This window comes from Eleginops maclovinus, chromosome 6, assembly GCF_036324505.1.
Source record: "Eleginops maclovinus isolate JMC-PN-2008 ecotype Puerto Natales chromosome 6, JC_Emac_rtc_rv5, whole genome shotgun sequence".
Taxonomy (NCBI): Eukaryota; Metazoa; Chordata; class Actinopteri; order Perciformes; family Eleginopidae; genus Eleginops; species Eleginops maclovinus.
This window is the reverse complement of record NC_086354.1, coordinates 9394268-9421753: the sequence shown is the minus strand read 5'-3', so window position 1 is coordinate 9421753 and position 27486 is coordinate 9394268. Positions and strand designations below refer to the sequence as shown.

The following is a 27486-nucleotide window of genomic DNA, read 5'->3' as shown; positions in this document are numbered from 1 at the left end:
TTGAAGAGTATTTTACATGTTTTATTTCGGCTACTCTAGAACATGTGTTATGGAAGCAAAATAGCCGACACTCAAACAAAAGAAAGTGTGTGCTGAAGTGCCTCTGCTTGAAAGAGGAGATGAGGGCAATCAGAGATATCACAGCGATCAACGTCTTACTAACAAGTCGCTCAGCTTCATTTCCTTTTTCATTTTCCTTGAATACGGACTTCCTGCTTTGATGTTTCCTGCCTTTTGTATGTGTATAGTTGTTTCATGTCAGGTTATGGGAGTTTCCATCCAAGTCTGGACAAACACTTCTGACTGTGGGCCAGCTCATTATGTGGGCCATTTCTTAGAGACACAAATTGCGTCAAGAACATAATCTGCTGTTATGGACGAAATCTCTCAGTTTGTAAAAATCTGTCCATAGAGGACATGACACCTGTCTTAAATACATACACCTTAGTTTATTGTTGATGCTGTTAAATTGCAAAATAATCAATGGCAGAATACAGAATCTCATATCTTGTGAAATTACCAGGGGTGTGATTCAAAGAGTTAAAACAAGGTATTTCTACACATACAGAAATGAACTCACTAGAAGAAACTAAAAGTTTTACATTAAGAAATGCACATGCTGAATTTCAGTAGAGAAAATACTTTCCACAACACCCACCATAAAAGTAGTTGTTGACATCTGAGAAAACAGTGACCCTGCTTCAATGAAGCAACATTATTATTTAATTCAGCCTTTAATCACAAAGACAACTGTGCACTTGATTCAGCTGTGAACGACCTCTAATCTTATCATAGTGGTGAGCCTAAACTTGAAAATAAAAACTTTATAAAACAAGTTTACCAACTTTACTTGATATTTTCTATCTGGAGACTTGAAGGAAAATAATATGACTATAAATTAAATGTCATTAAAATCAGCGAACTGCATTTTAAGTCCAAACCATCAACAACTTTTTGTTGGCATTTTTTCATGTTGGGGCTATGTATAGGGACTATATATGATGGTTCATTTCACCATCATATATAGTCCCTATACAAGAACACGGGAAACATTGACTCACATTCGAGGCCAATGTATATCCTGTGCTATTGGCACGCATTTAAATGTGATAATATGCATTTGGTACAACCTTTCCCCCTTTCTTTGTAATGTTTTTGCTATGCTATTTCTCGTTCATTGCAAATACAGCTCAAAATGCAAAGATCAGTGATCCTCATGCAGTTACAGAGAAATTGTTGTCTTCAGGGGGTTGCAGGTAACTGAAGTCCATTATCAAGGGTTTTCACAGATAGACATATGACGTCTTTTTTCCTCTGCTACATTTCATGCCATAGTCTTGTACAGTCTGAAGGTGTATGTTTGAAAACACCAACAGCACTGACGGGCTGAGATATTTTACCATAATGTATTGTTTCTCTCACAGGCATTCCCTGACTGGCTGTAAGTGCATCAGACACAAAAATGGCAAACTGCACTAAGCTGCAAAAGGAGACTTCCTGAATTACAATTTAAAAATGTTAATACATACGTTAATGTTGTACTATTTCCCTCATCAATGCATCCTATATTATCATGAATATGCACCATAAAATGTTTGCTCGAATATAAAACAAGTCAATAACATACACATTAACTCAACTTAAATCTACTTAAATGCTAAAATCACAAAAGACTTAATTGCTCTGTTTCATTTGTACTATCTCATCCTTTCCCACACTAACGTTTTCTGTGACAACATAAACAGTTGGCAAGACAATCTGTGGATTACAATCAAAACGCCCTATTTGCCCTTAAACCGTCCTGATCAAATTAATCAAAAGGGCTTAAGCTTCTGATACAGTGATTTGAGGCTAGCATTGTTTTTGGTAAAAATGAATTAAAAACATGTTAGATCCGAGTCTATTATTTGAGAGTCACTGCATATCATGTATCACTTCAAAGTTTGAAGCACTGAAATAAATAAGTCACTACACTAAGTTAGCTACGTTAGCATCATTCCTTATAAACAGCTACCACAATCAGAGAAATGCTAAAACGTTGTGCTAAAAACAAGCTGTAGTTTGTGTGCTTCCCCCTGACAAGTGCCAGATGAAGCAATATGACATGTTGAAATGAAAGCTCATTCACAAAACAGTTTTTCTGAAGAAATTCAGCCCCAAAGTTGTGACTTTTAGAGTGTATAATATGTTGAAGCCCCAAGAAAAGGGTTAGAAGCGAGCCGCCTGTGCCACGAGACGATTCATTGACATCCGGCTGTGCTGCACGTACACTCCCCTGTCCTTCCCACCGACCATGGTCCTCCTTTCTTGTCCTGACAGTGTTGTGTGAGAGGGAATGGACTGTCCTTCCTTTGTCCATTTCCCAATGATCCTTCTGGGATCCTACTGTCTATCAAATCCTTAAGGTCTATTTTCAAACAATGAGGAACAGCTCGGTGCTAGGAGTAGATAGTAATGACTTCCCGACCGCCTCCACGAACCAACAGGACACGGTCTAGGCCATCCATCAGGACCTCCAGAAACTCCATATCTGAGTGTCACATTTTGGTTAAAGACAAACTGTACTCAACACAAGCTGCCATTTCTAGATTCATACACTTTTAATTTCCATTACTTGGTCTGGCAAAGTCCTCTGGTCAGTGGTGGAATGTAATTAAGTACATTTACTAAAGCACTTTAATCTACTTCAGTATTTTCAGCAGATGTTACTTTAAACATGTACTTCACTACATGTTCTTCAGATAACTTGCAACATGAGAATCCTAAACAGTTTCACTAACTTGAGTAATACACTTCCTTGCATTCTTGCTGAGAGTTAGACAAGAAGATTGATTCACTCTTATGTATAGTAATAGCTACAGCCAGCAGCCAGTTAGCTTAGCATTAAGACTAAAAGCAGGGATAAACAGCTAGCCTCAAACTACTCATTCAATATCCTAACAATATCAATGTTCTTTGACTGATTTACTGTCCAAATCATGGGATTGCTAATTAAAAAATGTACTGATTTTGCCCAAAAGGATACAGTTCTCGTCCCCTTTCTTGTTCTTCGGTGGACCCGGCATGTTGAGCAACACCAGCTGGGAATCTTTGGATTTCTTGAGCACCACGCCGTTCAGCTTCACAGCTGTATGCATCCTCCGTACGTTTGACTGGTTGCTACATCGGAGCAGAGTTATTAATAAAAGCATTGGATATCATATATTTTTTGGTTAAGTCGCAGCTAAGTGAGTATGATTTTCTCAATCAGCAGTATGAGTGATTACAAATCTGATGATCATGGAGGCAAATACATTACTCAGACACATGCTGCCTCCATTGCTGTGATCATGCACTCTGTCTCTCATGCAAAGTGGACTACTGATCCTAATACACACAAGCATGCCAACACACACTTTATCATCACACTGGACACACATACACAGCTAGCTCATGCACGTTTATAAAACATAATCGAAAGTTTAAGAAGTGACTTACAGGTTTTCCCACTCTCTAGAAAAAAAGTGCAAAAAAAACAAACATGTCCAACATCAATGCATAATAAGGGCTATACCTTAAGATATGGATTAACAAATAGGTCTTGTCCGTTCTGATGCATTACAAACACGCAAAACAATTGAATGCAAACCTTGAATGAGACGAAAGGCAAAATGATTAAGAGCAGACATTTCTAAAAGAAAGAGTTGAAGCCTTTCCGAATGTTATCTTCCCATTAAATGACCTGCAAATGACATCAATCCACAGTGTGAAATGATGACAAAACAAGTCTGTCAGGTTAAGTTAAGAATGTTATGTAAGTCTACTGATGTATGTTACTCAAAAGTTATTGTTGATTTTGGTTTCACTATGAACACAAACTGATGTCTTTTAGGTGAAAGTCTCTAGCAGCAAATGTGAATTCATTCATTCATGATTTACTAGTACAATATATTAAAACAATAAGTGGATCATATAAACTAAAAAAATGTTGTTTAGTTATGAGTTGAATACAAACAGAATGTATGATGTGTTGGTCGCTATAGCAAAGATGTTCCAAGATGTTAGGCACTAAAGCCTGATCTACTTACGGTTTCATGTTGAACATGTCCTTAACTCCCATGCCTTCTCGTTGTCGGTTCCTCTCGTTGATCAGTTTGTCTTTGGTCCAGGTCATGTGGACACGATCTGGGGGGGCACCTGCAGCTTTGTCGTTCATTGCAGTATGAGATGCTGTGTTGCGGTCGTGGATCAACTGCGCCTAGACAGACATGTCAGATGATAAAAAGTCAAATTGTTTTTTGCAGCAATGGTACAATAGTCTTTCTTTTAATAAACGTTGGCTTCTAATAAAATCCTTTCTATTAAAGGGCTTGAATAAAAAATGATCCATCTCTCTCGTAGCTCCAGGTAAATATAATGTAACTACATTCAAAATAAAGCCAAAGCCAAATCACAAAGCAACATAACTTTGCAATAATAAATATGTCATCGCTTAAAGTTGTTAGGGACATTCAAATGTGATCAGAAGAGGTTGAAAAAATGAATTATTTAGATGTAGTTACTTTAAAGGCAGTGTGTTAGACAGGATGATAGTGATGACAGGAAAACACCACAGAAACACAATCTGCCTGTCTTTCCTTAGTAAACCTCCTGCTCTGTGTACGTGACCTCCTTCAGTTGTCATTGATCAGATTCGTCTTTGCAGTCAAGCGATGAGTATGGCACCGGGTCGCCAACTTTCAAGGGTGCTAAAGCAGGTTGCGCCTGACGTTGCTATTAGAAACTATCTACCCCAAATAAATATATTTATATAATTATTACAAAATGTTCCCACGTACTAGTAAAAATCCTCTGAGTGCTCTAAGTGCCAAAAAGACATTAAACGTGGTTCAAATTTTAATTTTAGATTTTGGATTAAGGAGAGAGACATTTTGGACAGTCTTCATCCACAGGAATAAGTAAAGATTTTGTACATTGGCGTAGTTCCCCTTTAAGTGTCTCAAAAATGGTGTGCAACCATACAGGGATCCTGAAGGAACCAAAACAGTTTCTAGAAACGACAAACATGTCAATTTCACATGTCAAGGACTGCGAGTCTGGCTCTCAGTGGGTAGTTTGTCTTCCTCTAGTGGTTGCTTTTGTGTCTTAACCTAGTCAGGATTTACAGGACAGTGAAAAGAGGAAGAAGAGAAAACGCTGAGGTTGAACATTTAATCCCAGAGTTGAGCTCCTGATGACAGCACTGTCTCAAGCATTCCCGTTTTTATGAATGGATTATTATATTAGAAAGGATGGATGATGAATGGTGGGAACAATGGCGTAATGGTTTGGTCACTACAGGCCGTTTGGATCCTGTGGCTACCTCATCCTCAGGTATGCACAGGGTGTTGAGGGAAGGTGCACCTGGAGACTTCTTCCTCTTTATGGAGCCGCGTGATACATCAGTGATGCTCTGAATCTGAAGCCGTTGTCCAATCATAAAACCCGGTTGGGGGAGAGTTCAAAGGTCAACATAAGAAGGGCGTTTCTACCGCCGATAACTCTAACAAACTCAAACCAAAACATTAATAAACAGGACTGCAGGTAAGAAAAAAACAAGCAATATACATTTAAAATAAGGGTCACAGTACCTCTCTCTCCCTCTCAGTGCGGGACAGCTGCATCTGTTTTAGCATCTGAGACCGCTGCTCCATCACCAGCGTCTTCTCATAGGTGAAGGCGGAGATGTCACTCTCATGCTAGTGGGACACAAAGAACAGTTGCAACCACACAAATTCATTCAAACTTAGAGTTGTTTTATCAGCTCTATTTAAATGTTACTTATTGTATTTATATCTGTGAAGTATATTTGATCACCTGAAAAAGCGCTTGATAAATAAAATGTATAATTATTATTAGTCATTTGATGTAGGCTTTGTTGCAATTTAAAGCAGTGTAAAGTGAACAGCCTTTCTGCATCCTGCTCAAGGGCAGGTAGGACATAGAGATCATTTGAATCGACCAAATTTTAAACAGTCTCACCATTTCCACCACCTCCACTTCTGCATCTAGGCGTAGATGGTAGAGAAACATCTGGAGGTCTTTTTTCATCTGGATGGAGTTGTCGTCCATCTGGGCCACGGTAAAAATACGCATTTTACACTTCCTCCATACCTGCATAGAAAGGACATGAATCAGTATCAGCGGAGATAAGAATGCCAACTTAAGAGTATCTATCTTGGATCTAGGAGGGACACGTCAGCAGGAAACTCAGTAATTAGGCAGCGATGTGAAGCGTCAATGTCAATGTGCATAATGCAGTTCATAAAAACACAATAAATGATCGAAAGAAAGATAGTTTGGATGGGGCACCTTGTGTTGACTGAGTAAAAATGGCAGCAGCATGAGCAGTCCTCCGTCATGAACGATCCACCACACATCAATGGTTCCCTCCTTCAGACGCTCCTGGTTGCTAGGGAAATGGTCGATGTTTTTGGCAACCATCAGAGCCTGATGAGCGGCTGTCGTCTCTCTCACAGTTTCTATACAGAGAGAGAGAAGAAAATAGCAGGAAAATTGCAGATTTTTCATTTTTGTATTTTCACAGTTGCCGGAATTACCCGCATAAGTTGTTTATCTCCCTCTGATGCCCCCTTATTCAGTCATTCCTTTTTCTCATGAAAGGATAAAAGGTCCCTTCACTTGTTACTCAAAAAGGCTTTTTGTGTGTCTTTAACCCGCTAAACTCTTGCTTAAAATAACCCATATTGGTAAAGTTTTCAATATCTGAAAAAAAAGTTAATTTCAAAAATGTGACCTTAAAAATGATTATTGGCCCTCACCCGTAATCATTAGGAAAATGAAAAGTGTATTTAAGAAAACAACACATAAAGTGAATATGCTTAGTATAAACTGAACATTCAAAAAATGCCTTATGGACACTTTATTTCTTACTGACTTGACAGAAAAACATTTAATGTGACTCTATAAATTTGACTCGCGTAATAAAATTAGATGGAGGATACATTTAATTGAAATACTAACATTTTACATTGTGTGCATAATTATGTTTCATAGTTAGATTCAATCAAAAGTAAGTGAACCTTAGAGATGAAATATTCAACATGTGTACATATCAACTTAGTGTCATTTTCTGAATACTGTAGAATTGTTTGCTTTGATTTATTCTGGCACACACTCCTGTGTTTACCTATGAAGTTCCTCCTTGCAGAGGAGTCCCGGGCTTGTGTCCAGCCTGTGGGCCAGGCCATCAGCACAGCGTTGTGTTTCATTCCTCCCAGCCCGGCTGACTGGATGAGCAGGGAGAAACCGTCTCGCAGGTTGGACGACACCACCACATGGGAGAAACCCTTCATCTTCTCGACAGCCATCGCTGCTTTCAATTTCTGTGGGTGGTGCGAAGGAAAAGACTGTAAAACAGGCTTTAGATTTAGAATTTACCGCAATACTAAGAGGGAATCATTGCTCAAATGTATGGTGAGCAAAAGCAGCATTACCAGGTTAATACTGATCCTGGTTTTAACGTCACTCTCTATAAAGATAACAGACATTAACTTATCTTGAACTGAGAAACATAAAAACACACTCAAGCATGACCAATGATACTTAATTTGGATTGTAGTGTGGTAACTTACATAACAAACCATCCTAACTTCAAGTTTGTTTGACACCCTTTAAAATTGATGATATATTCATACACTTTGTGTTCACAGCATGTTCTACTGCCCCCCCAAAGTGTCCAAAAATTACATTAATGCAGATTAAAAAAAAGACTTATTAAGAGCTTATGTTAAAAACAAGAAGACAAAAACAAATCATACATCTACACAATTGCGCTAATAGCTAGTTTAAATCAGACAAAATGAAATAGCAATTTAAGGAGTTGTGTCATAAGCATCTGCCTAATGAGTATTGCACACCAAACTTATTTGTTTTTAAATGATCATACAGTAAATACCTGATTGATAATGATTGAACAAGCATGTATGTTTAACATGTGAATAGGTGCGGCTTTTTATGGCATTTCTAAATGGGTGTTGTAGCCATTCTGAACACTCAGTAGACCTGAGAACTAAACAATGCAGAGGATTTCACAACATGACAGACCTGCTCTCCAGTCTTGGCATCATTCCCCCGGGTCATGAAGGTTCCCTCCAGCACCGAGCACACGATGGTCAGTCCTTTCCCAGCTTTGAGCTGCGTGGTGAAGGACATGAGACGAGGGTGCTTCACCGTCAGGTCGGAATCCAACTTACACAACACCAACAGCTGAGGCCTGAAGAGAGAGAAAAAAACATTTAAGAGACACATTAAGAAATACATAAAATCAATTTAAGTATGTTGTTTGAAATAATATAACAAGTTGGAATAAAACGATTCATCAAAGGAGTGTGCCGAGCTCAGATGATTTAAGAGCCTCACAGATGTGATTACATTATTTATTATTAGCAAAACACACCTGCATCTCAGCCTTTACAGCAATGGAGCTGCATTGTGTGTCATGTAGGTGCCAGGTTTTGTCAAGGAAGAAGAATACGTCAACTAAACATAATGATATCTTTGAGAATGTGCTTTCAACAATTTTCAATGATTTGTTCGACAGCGTTACAGTGTAACGTAAAGGTAGCACCATATCTTTGTTTTAGATCTATATTCTCCCTAGGTGCATTTTTATTGGAACTTTATTTTTCAGAACTATCCACTAATGCCTCATTATATCAAATCTCGGCATAAACACACACAAGCTTACCTCCAGTTTTTGGTGTGTAGTGGTACTTCCTCTAGCCGGATGAGAGCATAGCGCGCTGCATTCAAGGACAGACCTCTGATCCCGTCTCCCCATTCCTTCACTGCCCTGCAACCACACAGGAAAGTTTAACCTCTTTCCAAAAATCTTTTATAATATAGTTTCAGTAGCATGCGAAATGTTAAGCAATATTATATTTCACATAACAACAAATACACAGTTCTGCTTGAAGACTGCCTTAATCGAGTCTTTAAAGCAGTTTAACTCACCCTCTGTACTCAATGTACTTATAGATACAGCCGGCTATCACCATGGCAACCAGGGCGTAGTACCAGGAGGAGATGAACATGAGGGAGAGACACAGACTCATCCCTAAGAACGACAGGCTCCTAAACGCAAATGGGACCAACATATGTTTTTTTAATCAAAGCTTTGGAGAGCCTACATCTTTCATCAGAAGCCCAAGATTCATATTAGATTGAGTTTTTGTTGGAAGCCGTTTTTACCAGTGATAGAATTTGAAGCGAGGTCTCCAGTTGGGGGTGCGGAGCAAAGTCTGAACAGCACAGGCCAGGTTCACAAACAGGTAGCACATTAGGAAAAACCTGAGTAGACACACACACACAAAGAGAGATAGGCGTGTAAAAGGAATGCATTGAAAACATAGGGATGGAAAGAGGATCAGTTAAAAGTGTGTTTCACATTAGTAAACAACTTACATGGAGAGGATGGGAGCCACAGCATCCAGAGAAGCGATGAGGATTCCTATCTCACAGATCCCAACTGTCAGTAGCAGAGCCCAGGTGGGCTCTCCATTAGCCTTCCCATGACCAAACACCTGAGGAAGACAGATAGAAAGGGAAACAAGAAGTCAAACAGCTGCCAGGTGCAGTTTATATTTGATCTGTCATTATTTAAGCTGAATACTGATTGTTTGGTGTTTTTTGGCTTAAATCTCTTTTATTCTATATTGTATATGGTGATTGATTAATTATGTCATTCATCAATAAAACAAGCATTCTGAAGACATGATCACTTTGAGCTGAAAGGACATTGTGATGATTTTTCATGGGAACTGATGATGATTCCTAAATATTTGTTTTGTTCTTTATTTAATTAGAATAATTCAAAATGTTGGAGTACACAAGTAGTGATTGATTGAGCTAGTGAGAGGCCCTATCATGCTTTTTCCCCTTTCCTATAATGTGTTATAAAGGTTTTTGTGCAAGGCATTGTACATGACATCTTTAAGCGGTTGACCAACCACAACAGAGCCAACCAGCTAACCAATCAGAGCAGAGTGGGCTCTTGTTTCAGACAGAGGGTGAAAAGAGGTGCTGCAGCAGGACCTTAACAGAAAAATAAAGACTTTTTGAACATTAAAGCATGTAAACCTGTCACGGTGATTGTTTGTTTCCTCTCGAATCTTGATATTCCATTACGAGAATTTGGGCGGATTCAGAGGAACATTACATTTGACAGATCATTTGTGTAATGCATTACTGCCAGCATATAAGTACGGTTTAAGACAGCATGACAAGAAGCGAGTGAATTTTGAGTAACGTTGCTAACTGCAGCTGTTTGTACGAGTGGTTCTTGAATGAAGCCCAATGTGTTTTGCTGTGGGACACTGATTGTTATTTTTGTACAAGAAAACTCAACGGGGCACTTTAAGGACAACTGTTACATTTTCACTGGAGGCTGGTCACGTAAAGTCAAGTCAATTTTATTGTTATAGCTCAATATTACATATCGCTTCAGGGGACCAGCATTCAACACCCTCTTTCCTTCTGACACACGCTTTGGATATAAAAACTTTCCAAACAAAAAGCCTTTTAACAGAGAAAAAAAAAAGAATACAAACTGAGGAAGGATCTCCCCGCTAGACAACCAGATGTGAAAAATATGTTGTGTGTCCAATGACAAAAGAGACAATCAGAAGGACAAATCAAACATAGAATGAGAAAAATATGGGAAAAGATTTGTTAGGTAATTGAGGTTAAAAGATGGTCTATATCTGTATTTGGTAGTTTGTAAACTGATTTAATGTGGAGAAGGTGAATCAAGGCATAAAAATGATCACAAAACATTCCATTACTGCAACTAGAATACACAATGAGGCATGTGAAGAAGCTGAAAGGGTCATTGAAGAAAAATAGTAAAACAAACCCAAGTCTTTTGTGTCTGGGTGATGATTGTGAAAGCCTACAGGACAGCAACATGTGAAAGACAAAGATCTTTCAAACACTGACCTGTAGGAACGGGATGATGCCGTCCCGAGCGATGGCCTGAAGTAGGCGTGGGGCGCCGGTGAGGCTCTGAAGCCCCGCCCCACAGCAGGAGAAAAACGAGCCAATCACAATCACCCACGGTGACGGCCAGGCCAGGATGCCAATCACTGGGTTCTTCTTTACGGAGTAACCAAACCTGAAACGCCCAAATTCAATCAATCTAATGTATTTAAAGAGCACATTTTGGACGACTGGTTGGAATCAAAAGAACTAAAAAAGCTGGCCATCATTTGTTTCAATACAATGAGTAAAAAATTGAAATAAAACACATAACCCGTACTTGTCTCTCAGCACCACTCCTTCAATACAGGCTCCAAACAAGACCACACAGGAGATGTCTGAGCATGAAGTTAAGATGGAAATACTGCTTTTTTTTCATTTTGCAGAAACAAACCTGACCTATGACATTATAACACACATAAATACAAATAAAACAGAAAAATGCATGTGTGGCTGCTCTCTGTCATCAACCGACACATGGTTTTGTCAGAAATTAGTAGATATTGCAAAGTGTATATACTGTATCAGCTGTACAAATGCAGAAAGAGGATACAGATGAAAGAGGTGGTGAGAATAGCCATAATGGTTCCGATTGGGATGGACCTCTGGGCATCTCTGAGATCACCAGACCTGTTAGAACCAGCCATTATACCTAAAAAAACACAGAAGAAGTATTAAGGTTGCTTGTTTTTCTAAATGTATCAATACACATTAAGAGAAAAGCAAAAAAGGAGTGGAATCAATCAAACAGAGCTTCACTGAATGGTATTCCTTTTTTAGTAGAATCTACTTCGAATGTAACTTGAAGATGTTTGTGAATGGCTCAACAGCAACAAATATGAAATGAATCACAATATGTAGTTAGATAAAAATTATTCGGTGTCTTTTGTAAATGATGACATCTATGTTTAGTTTGAAAACCAAACCAAAACATGTATGTGTATGCATGGCTGCTAGGCATAAATGTTGAAATTAAGATAAGGAAAGGTTGTAATGTACTTGAGTACTAAAAGAAACATGTAATGCATGTCATAGAAGTGCTCATCATGCATTACTTCTTATTTACGTGTTGTATCACAATCATTTCTTATAGTCAAAACATTGCACACATAATTATATTCGTTTTTTGAAGTACCTGTGACAGAGGGGAAGTATATTCCCACCAGCAGAGTGAAGTAGGTGGTGATGTCATTGAAGACGTAGGGCTGGTTCATATCATGGGTGGTGTCCTGGGTTTGCTCTATCGAAGGCTGGCTTTTCTTCTCTATGTATGTATCAGCTGGCCCATAGTCGCCCCACAGGTTGTCTGATGGATATAAAACGGCATTGTCAGCCTAATGAACATCAAGATTTATTTTTTAGGGGCAACTGATATCTTGTTGATGGTTCCTCTCCACCTCCTCACCTTTTATAACTCCGCTCAGGAGCCCGGGAATGGCCCGTAGCTCCGTCAGGTTGTTTAAGGTGAAGTATTCGTCACAGGTTGCGTTGGGATATTTACTGTCACAGAAGAGGTTCCACACCTCAGTGATCACAGTGTTGTTTTTAATAACCTCTGTCTTGGCGCATGTTTCAAACATTTCATTCCTCAGAGATCGGTTTCCCAGCAGACAGACGCTGTAGAAGAGAGGACAGTGAAGTGGAGAGAGATGAGCTCTGGTTCTCTGAGAAACAGAGAACAATCGAGAAAGGTAAACGAATGAGGGGAATTTTCCAATTCGTTGTTAGGAAATGTTGATAAAATGTATGTTTTGCAATGGTCGATAAAACATCCTAAACCTTAAATTAAAAACTCCCCTGCTTCTATAAGATATAATCGATGTGTTTCAACATAGAAGTTAAAGGGACATTTTAGGGGGTTGTATTGGGACTTATACATTGTATCAACTACAGTAAATGGTGACCGGTAACACTCCATTTTGCAGAAAGAGACAGGAGTTATAGCATACAATCCAAGCAATGTGCAGCGAAATGCATTATAGAAACCTAAAAACAAATCAATAACTGGTATTTAGGTTAAAGTCCCTATTTAACCGTTATCTTTGCCCTCTTTAAAAGCCACTAAAACATGCCAGTGTTTAATGTGAGTGTTTTATTTATCTTTTAGTAACTCACTTGAACTCTGGTGGTTTGATGAGCGTCTTGATGACTCCTGCATAGGTGGCCATGATTGAGAGAACGACACAGGACAGAAACACCAGGGCCAGTTTGTTCACATACCTGCGAATAGAAGGGAAGTCTATTGGTTGTGTGTTTCAAGGCCATATTGTAGGAACATAAATCATTGTAATTAACAAACAATACATGAGAGTCTTACTGCATCATGTGCCATTATATCTCGATGAATTGAATTTTCAACTGAAATTAAAACTACGTAACTTGTGTTAGTGAATACTTACTTCACTCCGACAAACACTACCAGAGCCATGATGAGCAGGCAGCACGTGCCGTAGACACGCATGTTGTTGGACATGGCGGCAATTTCGCCCTCTTTAAACACTGTTGCTGTTGGAACAATGTACGTCTGGCAGTAGAACACAGTAGAAAGAGAGTGTCAATGTAATTTCAATACAACTGAATGTGTCTGACTTTCATATCAGTCATGTCAGTGTGTGGAAACATACCAGCAGAATCTCTATGGTGCCCAGTATGTACATAGATCCAGCAAAGGTGGTTCCCAGATAGAAACAGAGACCCACAGCCCCTCCAAACTCTGGACCCAATGATCTGGAGATCATGTAGTACGAGCCACCGGCTTTGGAGAAATAAATCCCGGTTAGTTACAAAAGATATTCCTACAACTGACACGTTGCCCTATCCTACTGATAAAGGTTGTTTGAGCTGTATGCTCCGTACAGAGGCTTGCGGCAAACATTACTCAGGGCGAGATGCAATGCAAGAAAATGCAGCAATTTATGGGGTTTACTATTTTCAAATAAATAACAGGACAGGAAAATTATGCATTATGGCATCTGCAGTTGCAAGCCAATAGTAAAATAAGATGATAGCAAGAATTCAAAATGTACCTGGGACAACTCCATTGGTTGCTATGGCACTCATTGATATAGCTGTGAGCAAGGTCTGTGTGGAAAAAAGAGGAGAGATGTTCAGTTATGGATGAAGCAAAAGCTGGGTCTACAAAGCTGGGTGTTACATTAAATATTATTATCTTATACTGCCAAAGGTTATTTTAAACTTGCTTTACATGTCACATTTTTAGTTTGTCATACTTTAAAGTCTATTTTTATCACCAAACCACTTTGGTTTGGTGACCTTCAATCATTTTAGAAATGAGTGAGGTAGAGGAGAGACAGAAACACTTTACAAAATGACTGTATATATTTACTGTTTTGAGACCTTTGTTTAAATAACATTTCCTAAATGAAAGGTTATCTATTTACAACAATGGTCTATGAAGGAATTGTTTCATACAAGTAATTAAATAAAGTACTATTATATATGTCAATATTCAAAATAAGGGTTTCATTGCGCATTGTTACAAAAAAGTGCAAAATTACAAATTTAAATTAAAAGATAAGCAAACACTTTTTCCAGAACAAGAACAAAATGCTAGAGATTTTGAAAATCCAGTGCAATAAACACATTTAGGCCTTGTATATCCAAATATTGCAGTTAAATACTCAGCCTTACAAGAAGCCAAATCTAACAGCGGCTCCAACATCACATAGCCTCCGTCAATGTCTTTGGTCTAAATCATCAGAGCCAGTCAGAGTGGCTATATATATTGTAGGAGTGTGTTAAGTGCAGACTGCTCACATCACATGAGTGCTGAGCATTTGAAGTTCAAACTTTGCAAACAGCCAGCTCTCTGTTTGGCAGTGGAGCTACTGACGTACGAACCTTGGTTGTAAATAAGACACACATTTCCTGCTTGTATTAGGACCCTCCTCTGAGGCAAGGCATACAGATTACTGTAAAGCCGTCATAAATCAACACCATAAATTCAGAGGAGGGTGTATTGATTGGACTTCAGTTGGTCAGCCATTCGTCAATTCAGACTTAAACTCAGACATGTATTGCTACCCGGTTCAGGCACTTAGAATTATGGCAAATAGAGACTCTGCATGTTTGTCTTTCCTTCATTCACAGTAATGCCACTAGCCACATTTTGTGGAAAAACAGTCAAATGAAAGCATATTCTCATATCCATCATATAGGGATGGTTGATCAGAAACCTTTGGCATCACTTATTAACACACCTTAACTTAACATTTTAACGTGCATGGTAGTGAAATAGACTTCACACATGGTCAGCGTTGAGTTACGTAAATGACCGATGTAAAGTTCCTTTTTGACGTTTAGGAAAAGATGATATTTGTTATTGTTAAAATAGGTCAGTTTGTTACGCAATGTAGACTATCTACTTGAGTACAATGGTTGTAAAAAAAACAAAACTGAATTGATTCCGATTATGGTTTCCAAACATAATGGACTTTAACAATTTGCTGAGCCGCATGCAAGTGGCAGCACTTCTTAGCTGCTAATGCTCCTCAGTGCTTGCTGTGTTCTCCGTGAAGAGGGGGGGGTTTGCTCCCGGCTCAACTGTCAACCAGGGTGTTCAAGGTCAACTGTTCATTGTGCGGCGATGATTTTTGCAATAATCGAGCAGCTCTTTTTTGTTAGCGATAGCAAGAAATGATGATGGTTTTCTGTAAAAATAAGTGTCTACATGGCATGAGTTACATACATGACTGAGAGTGGTACCTGGAGGGCCATATTGATGCTCATGGTCACTTACCAAGCTGTCGGGATGCATTGCATATCATTTCAATTACTTCCGCTAGTTTGATTCCTTCCAACTTCCTGTGTCACTTTCAGCAGGAAGTCAACGTTTATTTATTGTATTTATAAATGACTTACACAGATGCAGCACATGGAGACTATGGCGAAGGATCCTAGAATTCCTGCTGTGCCAACGATCCAGGTGAGACGCAAAAAGAGAATCACGCCCAGGATGTTCTGCATGCAGGGCAGGTACACTCCAATGAAGGTTCCCATTTGAGGGACCTGGGGATGGACACATACGATTACTGTTATAAAAAATGTAAATACTATTCATTTAAAAAGTTTATCTGCTGGACAAAGAAGTCAAAATTGATAAGAAGAAAATATAGAACTGTTCCAAAGAAATAAAACATCATCCATACAAATATTGTCCAAAGAGCAGCTTAAAGTATATAGTCATTGTGTTTAACCTCCTACAGTTTAAACTATCATTAACCCTAGATTCTTAAGTATTTTAAGTATGCATAACACTGCACGAACACATGCATACTACTTGAATCGCAAGAGTACATACCATTTTCCGAGATACAAATACTTTGTCCTGTGCTTTCTCCACTGCGCTCAGCTGTCTGCCTAAATACTGTGAAGTGCCGGATGTTGAGCTCCATATATCCCACATCTTCTTTCTTGAGTTACTTCCTCTTGTGTCTGTTGCTCTCCCCCTCACCCTCTCTGCATAGTCTGTCTTTTTCTTTTTGGTCTCAGATCTCCGTCAGAGCTATTAATCAGGGGGCGGGTTTCACTAAAACATCATCAGTTTTTCCACACTAAGCTATGGTGCTTCTGTGTTTCACTCAAGGGCAGAAAGAAGGCCAAGTAGGCAATAATTGTTGTAATTGGATCATATTCTAAATGCTTTAATGTGACTTGACTCATCCAAGTCCCAACTGTCTGCACACCACAGACAAACCTAAGTGGATATATGCAGGTTCTAACCCTAACCCTGACTAACAAAGATGTTTTGGATAAGTCTATTTTTTTTTTGTGGAGTTTGATTGAAGTGTGTTTGACAATGATCAATAATTTAAATGACTGTTAGTGTCATTGAAGCCTGATGGATTGGAGCAGTGAATTAATAAGTAAAGTAAATGATAATAATTGTCCAAGTTTATGTCATTTTATTTACTATATATCCACAGCAAAAGTCACAAAGCATGGCACTTGAAATGGGTAAAAACTAGTTTTACAGATTCTAACATTTTCCACAAAGGACCAAAAAAACGGACGTGAGTGGGTGTTAGTGGGTGTTTTGTCTAAAGGGAACAAAAGTGTAAACGGAGCTTGACTCTCTCAGCTAAGGGTAAGTTTACTGGCCAGTCTGAACTTCGGTTTTACAAATCTAGAGGTGAGGACAGATTCTGTTACACACTCTCTTTGAGATGAGGCAAGTTTGAGTACAAGAAAAGTATCCTTCCTGGTCATGACCTTGACATAATTATTACTGGTCAAATGTTGAGTGATTGTGGGTGTTTTTTCCGAATAGCGGGCTATTTGCACCACACAGCAGACTCAGGACAAAGGAAGTGTTACTAACCATGTGACTTCGCTAGAGGTTGATCTACATTTATCAAAGGACCATCAAAGAAACCAGATTAGATTGTTTGAAAAAACAGTGGTAAGCAAACAAGGCTACAGATCTGGCGCCCAAGGAAAGTGTCACCTTATTTCATGTATGTTTGGTTCAACTAGTAATATATTCTGTTTTTGTTGTGCTACCCACTCTCTCTTTGTGAAAGAGTCTGAGTGTGTCACATGAACCTCAAGTGATTAAATATGGATATATTTAAAAGGTCAGAATATCTCAGCCTTAAAATATCTCCCCTTATCTTGCTATTTAACCCAGTTTTACACCTTATTAGCTCTGTTTTTGTTCCATTTGATAAACTATTAACATGGCATCCTCCAGGAGCCTACTGATATCATCAAAAAGTTCAGAATACAACTTTAAGAGGTCCTAACAGTCCTTAAATACTTTGCTTAGCTCTTGAATGTTTTAGTAGTTTGTAATGGCACATGAGCGTCATCACAGTGTTTTTGCCCTACAGCAAATCTAAAAATCTTACAAGATGAAAGACTTAAGGGACATTGCACGTCTTTCTCACAACAAAGTCCATTCTTTGAAGATATTACTGGGCTGCCTCATCTCCTCGTGATATCATCCCCAGGATCAAAGTCTGCAGTAAACTGTACTCAAACTCTTTTTAAAGCTTGATAGTCAGCAAAACTGAATTATTTTGACTGAAACTCATTCTATTTCCAACACCTAAAGGCACTGCCAATTTTAAAGTTAAATACTATATATTTCCCAATGTTTACTAAAGCATTCAAGATAATTCAATTTCAATGTAAAGACAATAGAAAATAGAAATAGAAAATTAAAAAAACTCAGAACAAGGACACTCATGTAAACTACATCAGACATATTTCTCTAGAATCCTGGAAGACAAGTTGGAATTTAAAAAAAGTTACACCCGTAATTTTCAATATTCGTATTTTTCCCAGCACAAAAGTTAGGTCCATACCGTGACTGCGACCCTCCTGACCCCATCCTCATTTTCGGCCTCCTCGTGCTCACGAACACCCTGGGTCAGGTTGGTGTAGTTGGCCAGCTTGCTGAGAAGAGATGATACCATAGGATTACTGTCCATTTCCTCCTGCAGAGAGACAGAGGTACATGCATGAATTAAATATTGAAGCACTTATTGAGAGGTGTCATGCTGTGCCTATACCATAGATACAATGAAACATACATTTGCTTTCAAAATAGCAGCTTAGTGGACAATGTATGCAATGCAAAATATACAATATCCAATGTGTTGACACTTTGAACGCTGAGACTATACATTATGAAGAAACATTTTATTTGTCTTACTTCAAACAGGGCCATGTTCTTTCCATCATAATATTGTTCTCCGTCATCGTCTGGGCTGAGGAAGGGAGTGGACTCTTTTTGTCTGTCCTCTCCTAGTAGGATACACAGGAAAAAAATAATACTGTAAGATGCACATGGAGCAGTGAAGGAAAGCAGCAGGATCATCATGTCCAGTTCTTGTGTTGTATCTGAAAAGCGGTGGTTGCTCTGTAAAACATGCATGCAACATGAAACTCATTGCTGTTGTTGGTTAGCACATTTCACCAAATATAAAGCAAGACATTGTTCAGAAAGAGCCTGCTATGAGCTATAAATGTTTCTTCATTTTCACACAGGTGAAGCTAGTTTGCCGTTAACAAGGCAGTGTTAACATTTCAAATGCATATAACTGGCAGCAGATAAATACGGACTGTAACAAAATTATCAAAAAACTCTATGTTTACCTTTTATATACCATGGGGGTTTGCCAATTAACCAAGGCAAACGAGTACCAAGAGCTGTGAGGCAGCACAACATATTAGGCTAATGTTGGCGCCAGCTAAAACGTAACAATTAGATGTACAGATTTATGTCAGTTAACTTTTGTTAAAGCTTTTTAAAACACATTTTAGCAGTACCTACAGTAAGATTTGTTCTGTATATTAGATAGATTAAATTGCTTCTGTGTAGATAGCTTTATACTCAGTGAGCATTTTGATCTCTTGAAAATAATTTTCCCATTCTCAAAAATGTTTTGAAGGAGACACCAGCACTGCCTCTTTTAATTTTGCCTTTACCAGAATATCCACCTTAAGAAAAAGCATCCAAACCGTTGATAGTGCTTTAGTTTGCTGTGCAAATGTATTACATTTACCTTGCTAACGTCCATGTAAATAAATCTGGCTTCTATTTTGATCACTTCTGATGCTGTCAAGATACCATTTCACTTGCCCGTGCTGGCCATCTTAATCTGATAAGGATGCCTTTTTTTGTTGTGAAGAGCAGCATGAGGAACGGGACCAATGAATCATTAATCATCTGTCTCTAAAAAACTGAATCAGCCATTTTATATTATCTGTGTTTTGTAAGTAGTTGTGTTATTATTTTTAGAGAACTAAAAGGGTCAAGACAGAAGAATTAAGCCTCTGCCTACAGTTTAGGCCTTTTGCTACAATCAGCTTTTGTAAAGACAACTGCTTCTCTGGTATATTTTGCCCCTGGTTGACATGCATTGGTCTCAGTTTATTAGGTTTGGTATGTTATCACACTACATCACACTGTTGGTAGCGCATCTTCATTGCCTCAACTGTCAGTGGTTAACAGATCAATGAAGAGCATTTTATATGAAGAATAGAGTACTGTGGATTCACATGACATGTGAGCATTGTACCAAAATCTAGCATGCAATGTTTAGTTGGGAAGTCCCTCAGTTGGCTCTAAGCCAAAATCCTTGTCCTTTAAACACACTGAAAGGATCTTTATGCAAAATGTAAAACCCCAGTGTGCATGAAGTTAAGGTCAGTGTTAGTTTTGTAGTCCATGTTAGCTCGGCGTCATTCTAAAGTTCAATATATTTGGTAGAAGAAAGGAAGTAGGGCAACTTCTAGGCCTTACTTAGCACAGGGAATGGTTGTACTTTGTATCTATGTCACAGACTGTTTGTGACACGCAACAATGTATTTATTCAGAAAGAGCAAGATACTTCATGTATAACAGTGTATCACAGTGGCAGTAACACTAGTCAAAAGAAAGATATTGGTCAAAGATAGATATTGGTAATACAATATAAAAAAACAAACAATGAAGAAACACCTGAGGAAAGTCAGATGTTGTAATATATGGAATTTGATGGATTAATACAAGCTTGCTTACATGCTTATGCATGTCAGTGAATAATAGGCTGACTATGCTAGGCCCGAAGGTCTTTCAAACACATCAAAATGAAGTTACAAATGTTCAGTCGATAGTAAAGTGCATACTGTGTTCTTTGGCTTGTTCATTGTAACAGGATATTGCTGAACAGCCTGTTGGACTGTGGACCTTTACTGAACATTCATTGCCTAGCGCTGAATTTACATTCCAAAAATAACTACTTATCTTTTACTTTACTAACAAAATCTACTTCTAACTTCAGTCTCATCCTAATCTTTCCTTGCTCCTGAAAGAGGTCTTCCTTTAATAATGTTTGCAGCAATTACATTAATTCCCAATCAGCTATAAAGGTGTGAGTATCTCTCTCTTACTCACACAGTTTTTTTCATTAGCTTACCCAAAATCTAGCATCATGAAAAGCTTCAGAAGCAGTAATTATGTTAACCAGCAGATGTCCATATTTCTTTGTCTCCAAAAGAAGGGTGTCCAAAAGGCTTAGTTGAACCAAGCACAACACAATGCATACACTACATAATTATGATGCTGCTAAGGGAATGCCATGTGTTGATACATTAGTGCATTGCAGTTGGTCGATGCGTATGTCGTCACTGAATGTTTAAGCCCAATTGAGATGCTTCTGAATAACCTCTAATTTCCAAGATGAAGTAAATGGATGAATCTATAGTACAGTGCAGTCTTCAATGAGGGTGTTTCCTTCAAGGGCAAGCTGAGTCATACAAGTTATTTTGCTATCCTTTTGTTTTTTCCATTTTGTATGAAGCACATAAGACTTTGGATTGGGTTGGTCAACATAATGAGCCTAAGAATGCCTAAAAAGTGTGGTACTGCTGCCATTTTCAATTATGACAGTAGTGTCTAAACTATGTTGCGGCAAAGAGTCAAAACTGCAAAAAGGATTGAATATATTTTGATTATTAAGTCAAACATTATACCAAACCACAAAGCTAACCATGCACATCCTAAACATTAAGAAAGTGAGTGGAATTCATACCATTTTATTGGCCCTCACAAACAACAAAACCAAAAGTCACAAGGGATTTTGCTAAAAATAAACTTCTATTAGAAACACTCAACTGTTGGCAGGAAGCCCACCCCACCAGGTTTACACAAGAAAAATCAATGCTATTTAATGTCAACATCCTTTTCTTCAGTAGGCTAAAGTTGCTAGAGAGTCCTGTGTTTAATACCCAGTGACTGGCCCTTAACATGGGGCAGATCACATTACTATTTCATTCAATATTTACATGAGAAATATCTAAAGGCAATTATCCATTGACTTTGGTAACATCATGCATGAAGTGATGCCTCAATCCAGTGCGCTTAGTAAATCAAGAAGGTAACTCTTTGAAGAACTGTTAGCTCATCTAACTCTCTAGCAGAGAGCAGATAAGCATATTAACAAAAAATGAAAATGTTTCCAGTGAGATCAGTCTGCTTTTTACTCAATCCTCTCTGTTAACTATACCTTTGATTGTTACATTTTGTCATCTATGTAGTTGTCAGTATGCTATGTTTTCACTTTTTTTTTAAACCTATATTTGATCTCAGATGATGCAGATAAACCATCATTTTTATAGAAACCAGCTATCATTGTCAAAGTCAGGAAATATTGTATGATGCATATTTTACCCAACATAAAATCTTTGACTTCAATTAAAATCTATAAATACATAAAAAAAGGTTTCTTCAAGAACTGAAAAAATGTGCTGTTTGCATCCTATGAATCCTACTTCAGGCAGATAGTTGAACCCAACAAATCATGACCCCCGTCATAGGACACTGCTTTGGAAAATGATGGTTCTGAGATGTTATTGTTTACACAGATGACATCTTGTCTAATCAGCACTGTGTCTGCATTCAAGGGTGTGTGTGACCTTTTGAGCGCTGCATGTTCTTTGACTTCACATAAAAAGTGAAAGTACCCACTGTACTCACACGGGTAAAGGATTGTATTATTGGGCAGGGCTCACATTAAAGGGATAAGTGATTTAAGGAATTTCTGGGAAAAAATGTGTCTGTTTATCCTACAGATTTTTCCTATCAGGTTACTCATTATGTAGAGAATAGTATTACACTGGCTGTGACACCAGCTGTGTCATTCATCTGGGGTTGACTATATCTAGAAAATAACTGCATTGATAAGTTGCATTATGGGAAATATAAGTTCAAGTGCATTAGTCAGTATATCTCTGCATCACATTTGTGTGTGTGAGAGAGAGAGAGAGAGAGAGAGAGAGAGAGAGAGAGAGAGAGAGAGAGAGAGAGAGAGAGAGAGAGAGAGAGAGAGAGAGAGAGAGAGAGAGAGAGAGAGAGAGTAATATATTAGACTGAAAAAGTCAGGCCTTTTACATGTCTGTGTCAGGGGGCCCCTTGCCTCATAATGTCCATGACTGTAGGCTGTAAAAAGCTATTAGGTCTACAGTATAAAGTATTTGACTTTCATTTATCACACCGAAAAAAATAATATAATAATGCACAGGGAATTATTTGCTTAAAACCGGGGCTTCGCATTTGAGTGTTAACGCTTAAATGTTGTGGTTAAAAACACATTTGGTGAGATTCTGTCAGGATGAATTTTTTCTTCAACATTTTACATCATTTTCAAATGAATACTTGGTTGTTGTTTTCTGACTGTTAATGGTTTGTGTTTTGGTAGTTAGTGAGTCATAATTGATTTTTGGGGTCAAAGTGATACACAATAGTACTGAAACAAGTTATACATAAAAACCTGTAATAAAGTCCATGTAAATTGAGTGTGAACATGCAGAAACAATTGGAAAATGTGAATGTCTAATGATATCAGCAGTTGTTAAGCAGATGGCAGACCAAATCATTTTATGCAATTCAACAGGGGCCACAATCAAGATCAAGGTTTTGTGAGAGCCTGGGTTTACCTCTTGACAGTTACAGACACATTTCAAAATAAAAGATACAGACACATTTCAAAATAAAAGTTATAGTTTTGAACTTTAACACAAAGTTGTGTACTTGGTTAGAAATATTTAATAGTCACAGAGCTTTTTGTGCCTTAAATTATACTTAAATCTAAATCTGTGTTTAAAAACAAGCTATTATATATGTAGTGAATTATTGAACAAAGGATGAGACTGTCCCAAATCTATGAAAAAAATATATATATCGGTGACTGCATTACCAAACAGTGACAAAACAATAGGTTAAGCAAGGCATAAAACAAATACAAGAGATGCCAAATGACCACACAAAAGAATAACAATGCAATATATAAAAAAACATGGGAGTGAGGCAAACTGATTGGAAACGCAAATCGAGATGCAAAACAAATACAGAAAGATGAAGCAATGCCTTGTTTCTTTTTCTATCCTTCTGTGTTTTTTATCTTACGCTTATATATGACAGGTGGGGGGCCTGACATGTTGGTGTCATAATCTGTACAATGTTGTTGGCTTTATTATATAAAAATATTTCAAACTGACCCATGACTTTAGTTGAAGCAAAAATTTACTTGGGCTAAATCCAATAAAGAACAAGAAGGAACAGCAGAAGGTAGCTTAAAAAAAACAGAAACAGTCACACCCCCCTCTTTTTAACATAACCATGTGGCCCTGCAAGTTGTTGCTAGTTGAATGGCGTCACACTTAAAAGCTATGTGTGCAAGATGTGCCTGCCAAAACATGTATCCTAAGCTTGTGTCAGCCATCCTTTTTCTACGTGTTTCATTATAAAATTAAACATATAGTTGATCAAGTATATAAACACCTCTGCTTACCCAATGTATGGTGTAATAAGTTCTGGCTAACTCATGAACTCAAATAAGGATAAGAAATAATAAAAAAAACTGTCCTCCCTTAGTGTAGCTGAATAAGCATGTTTACAATATATTCTTACCAGGGTGAGGTCCTTGTAAGTTGTCTTCGTCATCTTCCTTCGCAAACATGTTGCCCAAATTGACAGGTTTGCTGCTTCCAGCTGCTGCCACACTGTTGCTGTCACCCCCTGCATCCTCCACTGGTACTACTGTAAAGTTGATGGGCATCTTGGCACTTCAATCGTATGGAATAAAGTATGTAAGGGGTGTTCAGTTACATCTACTAGGATGGAATTAGCTGTTGAACTTTCAGCCCCACAGGGAAGTGGAAAGATATCGAACGAAAGTCAAATCCAAGCCAAGTTGAGGGAAAGTTTTAGTTTGACCTCAACATGGCTCTGACATCTTTCTTTCATTCCTCTTTGTAGTGGGATCTAGTGTCCTCTAAACTCAGGGTAAAAGTGCTGCCTCTTGCACATGAGGCAGGCCAAAGTCCTGCAGAGTATCTCTTCACTCTCTCCTTGTTCCTTTCCCTCCCTTTTCTCCCCACTGCTCCAAGACTATTGCCCCATGTGACCCTCTATTTACCATGTGAACAGAGCTGGATTCCATACATGGTGAACCCTGCAGCTCCTCCCATTGCTCTGACTGTCCCACTTCTCTCACTCTCAACTTTGAAGTCCCAGAAAGGTAGAGAAACAAATACTAAAAGAACCTATAAAAGTCTCCAAATGAGCTCAAGAGTCCACTTTGTCAGAAAACCAAACAACTTGCTCCTTATAGACAAAGACAATCCCAACACAACCTCCTTTCTTTCTTAGTCTTCTTGCTGTGGTTCTGTTTCCTCTTCTGCCTTTTCTGGTAGTTTCCGTGTCTGGTTTTCCTTCAGGTACACAAAATGGGAGTTACCTTTCCCACAGTGCATTATGGGTATTGGTGTGAAATGCTGTTTTACAGCATAGAAGAACAACACATGCGCACACAAACATTGTACCAGCAAAGGAAACACCTTGGAAAACCTTGGACATTATCTTTCCTCCGGCGTAGCTTACAATGGACAGTCACAGGGGGAAATGATTTAGCTTTAAATAACAATTGGCACAAGTAAACATGCATTGTTTACAGATTGTGGGAATGATCATTGTATAGTCTGACTCACACACTCTCATTTTACTTAAGGAGTTGGGACCTTTATCTTGAGGTTATGTAAGTTTATCAGAAAAGTTATTTAAGAATGATAGACATGTAGAAAGTAAGTCCACTGTTTTTGTTTACTTCATCAGACAGTATATTTTCCTTAGCATTTCTGTTGGACATTCCCTTAGAATACAATAGGGTGATGAATTACAATGAAGTGATGTTTACTAAAGAAAATGCTCTTTTATTGTGACTTTTATTTAAAATCATTTTTTCTATTTAACTGGTTTCATAAAATAAAAAAGCTATTTCTGGAAATTCTTCTTTTTATAGAATATATTTAATTACATATTAAAAAAGGAACTAACCACAGTAAGATTTTCACCCATAACAGGATATAAAAAAAAGAATCAACCCAAATTCATATCCGTCGACTGGCAATGGTGTTGGTGTCTATCACCTATTTAAAAAAACAGTAAATGTCTTAGTTTGGTGGGAATAGGATATATATTTCTTGTCTATATCCTTATTTGTTTGACAGAGTAATGTACCAGAGTACCCATTTTTAAATGGTCTAGTAAGTTGTTCTACAAGTTTTTCTAACTAAACTTAACTAAAGTCAACCAAGCCGAGTGATCTTGAAAGGCTGGAATTAAGCACACTGTCTCATGCATTTTTTTAAACACCGACTTCCCAGATGTTTGACCAGATGTTTGTCTTTGAAGACTGAGTGTTCGTCCCCAGGCTTATTTCAAAACTGCTGAGCCACGTAATAGTTAATATGAAATATAGTGTGCTATGAAATGTAGACCTTAATAAACAGAACTGGATTGGAGCAGCAGTGAAAGCAAACATAGCTCATGTTGAACCTGCAGACACCCGTCCTACAGCCGGCCTGATATCAGATGATATCCCAACCACAATAACCACACTGGATCCCACAAAGGAAAACTGCTATTTGTTCAGCTTTGTTTAGGAAGAAGTGTATGGTGGAGCTTTACATATTGTTTTTCCTTCCTCAGTTTAGTGGAAAAGAGCTGAGCTATAGAAAAAATAGAATTACGTTTTAACTCTGGTTTTAACCATTCTTCAATTTGTACTAGGTATTGTTTTGACTTATAGGGTAGTTTTAATTTTTTTAATCACACATAAATCATCTTTATCCCATACCAACAACAAGTGCCAGTGTAAGGCCAGCAGAGGGTGCTGCAGGTTCATGGGGCTAAACATTTATGTTGTAGAGAGATGTTTGGTCAATGTCCAACTCACAGGGATGGATGTGTTTTGTCTGTAAACCACCAAGTGGAGATGACTGCAAATAGGTGTTAGTAAGAGTTCACAGCAGGAGGTAGTAAAGAGTACAAATACATCCATTAGTGGCTTGAGGACTTGTGAGGTAACAGGTAAGCACTGTTGAAGTCACTCAATCAATCTTTTGTACTGACCCTGACCTCTGTCCTCCAAAGGAAATACATGCATAGCTAAGAGTTAAGAATTGTATGCATGCTTGATTTTGTGTTTGACAAGACCTTAATCAACCAAACTTAAAAATGCCAACATTTCTTTTCTGAAATCAGCTTATCAATGCTGGGATATCAATTGGCCCAAGACTGAACTACCTCAGCTTTGCCTCATGGACAAACCTGCCATTTTATACTTCTCAGATGGCTTAAGTGTAAATGTTGAAAAAAAAAAGGGAAAGCGAAAGAGCTCAAGTTGAAATCAAATCCCTTTAGCAAACAGCAAAAAGGTCAGTGCTGACGCAGACTCGGGGACAGGCTGCCCTCCCTCAAGACTATATTCTTAAGTGGCTAGATTCTATTTGTAGCATTTTTACCTGTTTACTGACTCCCCCAGTCCAAAACCAGGTAGCTGTGCAAACATACTGGAGGGTTTGGACGAACTCTTGTGTCATCACACAGGGTACACATTTCAACTAGCTGAACTGTGCTGTCAGACCGCAAAACGCAATACCAGGGAAAAAGGCCTCATGTTT

General features: G+C 38.2%; 1 protein-coding gene across 2 annotated transcripts; it reads right to left on the bottom strand.

Annotated features, from left to right (window-relative positions):
• LOC134865884 (solute carrier family 12 member 7-like) lies at positions 1-25235 on the bottom strand. 2 transcript variants are annotated; one of them, XM_063885688.1, is made up of 26 exons: positions 24434-25235; positions 18695-18786; positions 18345-18476; positions 15898-16044; positions 14043-14097; positions 13641-13771; positions 13416-13540; positions 13132-13236; positions 12422-12633; positions 12152-12322; positions 11570-11668; positions 11297-11354; positions 10978-11152; positions 9445-9563; positions 9232-9330; positions 8995-9114; positions 8729-8833; positions 8086-8254; positions 7169-7364; positions 6331-6500; positions 6001-6132; positions 5610-5717; positions 4068-4237; positions 3478-3492; positions 3026-3159; positions 1-2530 (listed from the first exon to the last, which is right to left on the bottom strand). In XM_063885688.1, the coding sequence occupies exons 1-26, from the start codon at positions 24579-24581 to the stop codon at positions 2439-2441; spliced, it is 3279 nt and encodes a 1092-aa protein (XP_063741758.1). In that variant the 5' UTR covers positions 24582-25235; the 3' UTR covers positions 1-2438. The 2 variants fall into 2 exon arrangements, with proteins under 2 accessions (XP_063741758.1, XP_063741759.1); XM_063885689.1 differs by lacking the exon at positions 3478-3492.
• Between the last annotated feature and the right edge of the window lie 2251 nt (positions 25236-27486).